This window comes from Populus trichocarpa, chromosome 1, assembly GCF_000002775.5.
Source record: "Populus trichocarpa isolate Nisqually-1 chromosome 1, P.trichocarpa_v4.1, whole genome shotgun sequence".
Lineage (NCBI taxonomy): Eukaryota > Viridiplantae > Streptophyta > Magnoliopsida > Malpighiales > Salicaceae > Populus > Populus trichocarpa.
In genome coordinates, this window is record NC_037285.2 from 26,696,889 (window position 1) to 26,704,489 (window position 7,601).

At 35.2% G+C, this 7,601-nt stretch overlaps 1 protein-coding gene across 1 annotated transcript; it reads left to right on the plus strand.

The window, feature by feature from the left end:
- The first annotated feature begins 1,686 nt into the window (after positions 1 to 1,686).
- LOC7478534 (protein DAMAGED DNA-BINDING 2) lies at positions 1,687 to 6,943 on the plus strand. Its single transcript, XM_002299777.4, has 11 exons — positions 1,687 to 2,131; positions 2,209 to 2,299; positions 2,682 to 2,809; positions 3,180 to 3,302; positions 3,453 to 3,541; positions 3,631 to 3,751; positions 4,116 to 4,207; positions 4,982 to 5,111; positions 5,376 to 5,624; positions 5,708 to 5,904; positions 6,431 to 6,943. Exons 1-11 carry the CDS (start codon positions 1,883 to 1,885, stop codon positions 6,654 to 6,656), a joined length of 1,695 nt encoding a protein of 564 aa, XP_002299813.3. The 5' UTR covers positions 1,687 to 1,882; the 3' UTR covers positions 6,657 to 6,943.
- Positions 6,944 to 7,601: the final 658 nt, after the last annotated feature.

Here is a 7,601-nt window from a genome sequence, read left to right on the forward strand (position 1 = left end):
CCAAGGGTTGCTTGATCTTTTCTTTTTTTAGAACAATAAAATGACTAAATTATTCTTAATAGCCCAAAATCCTAAACTTTTTGTTTGGGTTTTTTTTCTTTTCATTATGTTTTTTTTTTTATCACATGGGATAAATGATTTAGTAACTTAGCAAATATAAATATTATTAAAAAAAGATAGTTGACATGTGTATTACACACATCAGCGTGTGAGTGTCTCCGTGGGTTTCGAAAGGCACATGTAGTGTTGCCCGTTTGCCAAACACAAGATTTTAGGGCAGCGTTGGAAAGTGCTCTGCGTCCCTTCCATGCATGAGCGGTGTGTGTGGACAATAGACTACTAGTCTGTTGCCATCAACCTTTTCTTTCTTGTTTTCCTCTTTGCCCCTTGATTCCCATGTCAAACCTTTTAATTTTTCAGATCAGCCATTCAACTTGATTTTTCTTCGAATTTAGTCTATGTTTTTGTGATTACTATTTTGTTTTATTGGATTTGATTTTTATAATTGGAATATTTTTTCTATTTCATCATTTTTTAATTTTTTTCGTTTATCATATTTGATCCTCAATCTTTTAATTGCTATTTTTTCTTTTCAATTTAATCTCTCATTATTTTATTTCATTTAATATTAATACTAGATATGATATTCATTCTTTTAATTGCTATTTTTTAGTGTTTTTATTTTATTTTCTTGGTTTATTTTATTTTTAATTTCATCCCTCATTGTTTTATTTCATTTAATTTGGTATCATCTTTGGTTTTTATTTTTTTTAATTTCTATTTATTTTGTTTTTTTTAAATTTTGGATGATTGAGAATTTTTTTTCGTAATTTTTTCGGGTTTACCTTCTATGAGGTTACTCGATCTCATAACCTAAGACACGAGTTTCAAAGATTAACCTGGTTTGACTTAGGTTTTTTGTAGTTTTTTTTTCTATTTTTTTTCAGTTTTATCATTTGATATTATATTATTGAGCCTTTCAACTTTGTGAGTTATGTTGTTTTTCTTTTTATGGGGTTGTTCCAATCTCATATTTCGGGTTGTGGGGTGGTCAAGTTAACCGGGTTGACTCAAGTTTTTATTTTGATTATATTTTGTTCTTCCTTTAATTATTTTGTTTGTCTAGGAGTTGAGCTCCATTGTTTTATTTAATTTCTTTTGTATAGAGTTATCCCGCTCTTATAAGTTGGTGATGTGCTTGACATGCCAACTTGAGTTTTTTTTTGTCATTTAAATTTGTTTTTTTCAATTCACCTTTCAGTTTTTGTTTTACTAGTGATTGATCTTTATTTTTTTATCTCTTTATAAAATTATTATGTTCTTATTTAATTTTTAATTTGTTATAACTTAGTGAGCATTTCTTTTTATATTATAATTTGTTTTTCAAAGTGTTTTTTAAATTAGTTTTCACTTAAAAAATATAAAATTAATATTTTTATATATTTTTAGATGATTTGGTTGGTTGATATTAAAAATAACAAAATATAAAAAAATTATTTTAATTAATAAATATTTTTAAAAAACAACATGACTATCACTAAACTAAACGGACCGTGTTGATCAGACGGGCGACGCGTGAGTGCCTAGAGGCTGATAATGAGCCACGTCAACTCCCGCCACATACCAAACATTTAATACCGTAAATACCCTCACGAGCAAATACAACCCCCCCCCCCCAATCCGCCATCGAAAGACGCTTCTTGCATCAGTAATCGAGGAAATAAAAGTCATATTAGTCAAGGGAGAATTTAGTAAATCAGGTCCGTACAATCAAAAGTCGGTTTTCTAGTTCTCAGATTATCTAATCCCTGCACACCTACGTCGTTGCTGCTTCAAAACATCCTCGTATCTCTGTCGTTGTTTTTTATGTGAAATATCAAAAATGGCCCCTCGGACAAGAAGAATGGCGTTTCCGAAAGTGTTGATTGAGAGAGACACCGACTCCGAGCAAAGTTCTTCATCGGACGATGAAGATGAGTTGGAAGAAGAAGATGAGGGCCCACCATCAGAACCAGAACCAGAAGAGGAGGATTCAACCAAAAATGGATACGAAGAGAGAATAGAAGAAGATTTAAGTTTAAAAAAGAAAGGAAAAGCACCCATCACTATTAGTCTCAAGAAAGTTTGCAAAGTAAGCTACTTTCCCTTAAAGGTTTCCTTTTTCCCTTTCTTTTAATAATGTTTTATTGATGGTTTGTGGTGTTTTAGGTGTGTAAGAAACCGGGACATGAAGCGGGATTTAAAGGAGCAACATACATAGATTGTCCTATGAAACCTTGCTTTCTCTGCAAAATGCCAGGTATGTGCTCATTTTGGCAAGCATTTATTCTATTCAAGTCCTTTATATGATTTTTTGCTGTTAAAGTTGTTGCTTTTTTGGAAATCCTGACAAATTACCATTTGCCAATTTGTCTTTTAGTAATCTGGAATTAGTCCACTAAACTAACTTGTTTGCGAAAATGCTACTGTGATTAATGCTTTTAAACTCGCCGTGTCAATAATTTTGTATTATTTTTGTGACGGATTTTTGTTGAAGTCATTTTTTTTTAATCAATTGTGTGTATTATTTGTGTTGTATGTTAATTCAATGATATTTATTGTCTATGGTAGGTACTGCTCAATGTGTGATTTGATGGTATAAAATGATGTGTTGATGTTGATAGTGTTTTGTGAATGGCCAGGCCACACTACAATGACATGCCCGCATAGAGTGGCAATTGAGCATGGTGTAATCCCAGCACCCCGTACAAGTACTCATAATACAGTGGAATATGTCTTACAGCGCCAGCTTAGACCAAGAATCCTTCCAGTTAGTTGTCTTCTCTCTTTTGTGTTCAGACACCCGTGTGCTCTTTTTTTTATTATTTGTTTTAGGGGTGGGGGTTTTGTCAGTGATGGTGGTACATGTCATGTTTAGAAAAAATTATCATTCCTGAGAGCACTCTAGTCTTGAAATAGTTAGTGATGCAGCAATTTGATGATGGTTTGACTGATTCTGGAAAATTCAGATTTCCTAGCTTTTGGACTCCCTATTGTGTTCAGTTTGTCTTTGAGAAATTTGTATGTTCATGATTGGATCGATCAACATGATTTTTGAGCAGCTCCTTTTTTTGGTGATTTTGAGCTGCTGTTGCATATCTTGGCAGCAAATTTTTCATACCTTGTGTTTTGTGATACAGATAAAACCAGCATATGTTATACCAGATCAAGTTTGTTGTGCAGTTATCAGATACCACAGCAGGCGAGTAACATGTTTGGAATTTCATCCAACAAAAAATAACATCCTTTTATCTGGAGATAAGGTTAGGCTCATGCTATGCATTGTAGTTGATACGAGTTTTTTTATAAGGATGCACTATTTCATTATAATTGTCCTACACTTCATTTATCTCCCTTTTCTGCTTTCTTCTTCTTCTTCTTCTTCTTCTTCTTCTTTTGGGTCTGTTGAAAAGAAAGGACAAGTTGGAGTTTGGGATTTTGACAAAGTGCATGAAAGGATGGTTTATCAAAACATACACACTTGTATTGTAAATAACATGAGGTGAACTCTCATTCATGAAATTTTAGTTTTCTTTTTATTCACTTGAAGCTGTGGGGTAAATAAAGAACAACTTTCACGTGTATTTTCAGGTTTAAATCTACAAATGATGGTATGGTATATGCTGCATCCTCTGATGGAACAATTAGTAGCACTGATTTGGAGACTGGAATGTCATCATCTCTGATGAACCTTAATCCTAATGGCTGGCAGGTAACTTGACTTTATCTTCTATTCGTGCAATGCCTGTTAGTATCTCATGGTTATATTGTTTTTTCTTGAGTCTTATGTTTTGTCCTCTTGAGATTTGTTTGTTAAGATTTGTTAATATGTGGATGCCTTTGGTTTGAATGGTGAACTTCAGTTCAACTCTTCTCTTGTTATAATTTGATGAATGGATGGTCCAGTGTGTTAAAAAGCCATTGTCTGATGTCTGTACTTATGAAGGGTTCCCTGCATGCATGTTAATTGATTGGGCAGAGGTGGAGGAAGAAAACTAAATTTTTGTCATATTTGCTTAATAAACTGATTTCTGATTATTAATTTTGACGGATGACTTTATATGGCTTTTTTGCAGGGTCCAAGTAATTGGAGAATGCTTTATGGCATGGATATCAATTCAGAGAAAGGTGTTGTGCTTGTTGCTGACAACTTTGGTTTTCTCTACATGTAAGGTTCAAGATTTTAGATAACTTTGTCTATATAGAAATATTTAGATATGCAATAGGGAAACAGATTTAAAACAGGTAATTGCGTGAATGGAATGCGTGCTTTATGAACTAGTCATTGAATACCTGCACTTATCACTTAGTTGGACAAGTTTTAGCTATGGCTTCTTCCACCCTTTCAAGAAGCATGCCACATTTACAGCAATCGATATCCAGAAGCTGAACTATATTTATGAATTTGTCAGTTATGCATGGCCCATCAACTGCTGTAATGGACACATGATTCCCTTGTCATCTTGATTTGTTAATTGATGAGCCACCTTTAAGAGGGAATGCTGGTTTACCATATGTTGATAGCAATGCTAATTTTAACTCGTATTTTTGTATGCATTCCGAACTTTGTTCCATCTTCTTGGCATTTCTTTGATGGTGGATAGGTGCACAAGTCATGATCAGTATGCTAGTACTTGGAGGAACATGTGCATCCATAGACAAGCTTGGGATTCATATGGGAGTAACACAATAAAACCTGAAAGAAAATATTTAAAAATTTATTTGAGACTTCTACTTTAGTGCTGCCAGTTTGCTTGAATATTCATTTCTGCTTGAACTCAAAAAGCTAATGAAGAAATAGAAAATGGATGGACAGTGTAACAAGAATCAAGCACCTCGTGGGGGAACTTCTGATGGATTTGTGTGGTTTCGTTATTTTCTCTGTGCCTTCTTTAAATAACTCGCTCAAAGTTGGGTTTTGTGCTTCTTATGGCTTACTCAGGGTGGATACACGATCCAACAGTAAAATTGGGGAGGCAATTTTGATCCATAAGAAAGGTAGCAAAGTTGTTGGACTTCATTGCAATCCAGTTCAACCAGAGCTTCTTTTGAGCTGTGGAAATGATCATTTTGTAAGTTTTTAATGTCATTAGTTATTATACATTTTGTATTTGCTCTTGTCGCTGCTGGACCATCTGGCTATTCTATAAACCTCTGTGTATGCTCTGTTTCCCTGGTTTTCCCCTCTTGTTTCACAGATTCTGTCTCATAGTGGATTAAAAAAAGGCTGTCTGAAACATGCTTGTTTTTCTCAGCAACACATAAATACTTGTTTGTGTGTGGTTTTTGTTTATGTTGTCCTGTTCATACTAGCCTAAGCAATATCATCTTCTCAGGCTCGTATATGGGATATGCGTCAACTGAAAGCTGGATCATCTCTTTCTGACCTTGCACACAAACGCGTTGTTAACTCTGCATATTTTTCTCCATTGTCTGGTAGCAAGATTCTTACCACTTCACAAGACAACCGCCTGCGTATTTGGGATTCTATATTTGGAAACTTGGACTCCCCAAGCCGAGAAATCGTACACAGTCATGATTTTAACAGACATCTGACCCCTTTCCGTGCTGAATGGGATCCAAAGGTGATAGAAATTGATTGATGTGTGTATAACTTTCAGGCTTGCCTTTATTCTTTAAGAATTCAGGGACATTTTTTTTGTTGCAGGATCCAACAGAGTCCCTTGCAGTTATTGGTCGCTACATAAGCGAAAATTACAATGGAGCTGCCTTGCATCCGATTGATTTTATTGACATTAGCACTGGGCAACTAGTTGCTGAAGTTATGGATCCAAACATCACCACCATTAGTCCTGTGAACAAGCTACATCCACGAGATGATATTTTGGCATCTGGCAGTTCGAGGTTGTTCTCTACTCTTTCATTGGTTCAATGGATGCCATGGCAGAGAAACCTTTTTTTTTTTTTTTTTTTTTATCTATAACAGCTAGACCTTTTGTCGTTGAAATTCTGCAGGATGATCCAATTAGCCTTCTTAACTGGAACATTTACATACTCTTTTGTCATGCATCATACAGAAACTATAATGCATCACTTCAATTAATCCTTAGGCCAGCTTTAGTGCCCATGATAACCACATCTTTTCCACAGTGGCATCATGCGATTTAAATATCCACCCATGTGTTTAAGAAACTCTTGTTATTGATATTAACTCCAATTAAGAGCATATTTATGTTTCTCTTCCCATTTGCTGAGTGGCTGATATTTAATTATCAATAATTTAATGGTTAACTTGTTGATGCTCTTATATTTAGTATTTGGATGTATCAATAGGAAGTTGGAAATCAGTGACGGAGGGCTTAGCACTATTCTTCTTTTAATATGATGTTTTCCCCTTGTCTTTTGTGTTCTTAATAAACTACTCTTCCAGGTCCCTTTTCATTTGGAGGCCAAAGGAGAAGTCTGAACCTGTGGAAAAGAAAGATGAAAGCAAGATTATTATTTGTGGAGGTGCTATGAAAAAGCGTAAAGGCAAGTTTCGTGGTGAAAGTGATGATGATTCTGAAGATGATGGATGTGTATCCAAGGGCAAGAATTTTCAATTTAAAAAGGCTGAATCAAAATCAGCTCCCAGACCTCGCAAGGTTAACAAATAAGCTTACAAATGGGAACAATCTGTATTATCTACTGCTGTGGACGGAAGTTTTGTCCCTATATTTGTTGATTCCACCTATAAATCTCTACATGGGTCGCCAAGTAACCTTCATTTTGACAGAAGTGCACTTTAGCAGCAGCAGCAGCAGCAGCGCTCCTCCTTTTGTATTCTGTATAATTGCGAACAAAATGCAATGCAATGTAATTTATGTTTCCTTGTTCTGGTAGTAGTATTGCAGCAGGATTTCGTGATTGCCTTTTGGATCATTATATGATGGGATTTTCTTCATTAGTTTTCTAGGCTGGTATACAGTGCCTGGCAGGTGGGGGCTTCCATTCGAATTAAAAAAAAACATCAAACTGTTCAGTGTTCACTGACTGGCACAAACAACTTTGACATAGTTAATGGAAGTTTTTAAGAGGTAAAACTCAGTATTTCACCGTCAGTTAACTTCTATCCAGCACTCTGTATAATGTTCCTCGTTAAGCTAAACCAACTCGCTCTAATAAACCCTAGGTGGACTGGTACAGGCTGCATCTGGCATTTCCAGACTTGGTAACATAGCATATCTGGTATGTAGGTGGCTCTGCAGTGTTCCTATTATACTCAGGTTGGCCGGCATTGTTTAGAACGTAAACCATCCTTTTCATGCTGTAGTAGCATGACAAATCTTCATCGAGTCATATAAATAACTGATCTTTTGTAAAGGATCAAGGAAAGTTATCCAACACGAGTTACTCTTTTATTCACATTCATGTGAGACGTTTGAATACCAACTGAAAATAATAGGAAATCTACTAGTAGAATTTTTGTAGTTGGTGGGTTAGTTGAACACACTCTGATTTGATTTTGATACGAAACAAACCTAAACAGGAAGATAATGAGTATCCAATCCCAAAAAAGAAACGAATTACTGCAGCGAGGGAAAGCACTTACCCTAAAATCA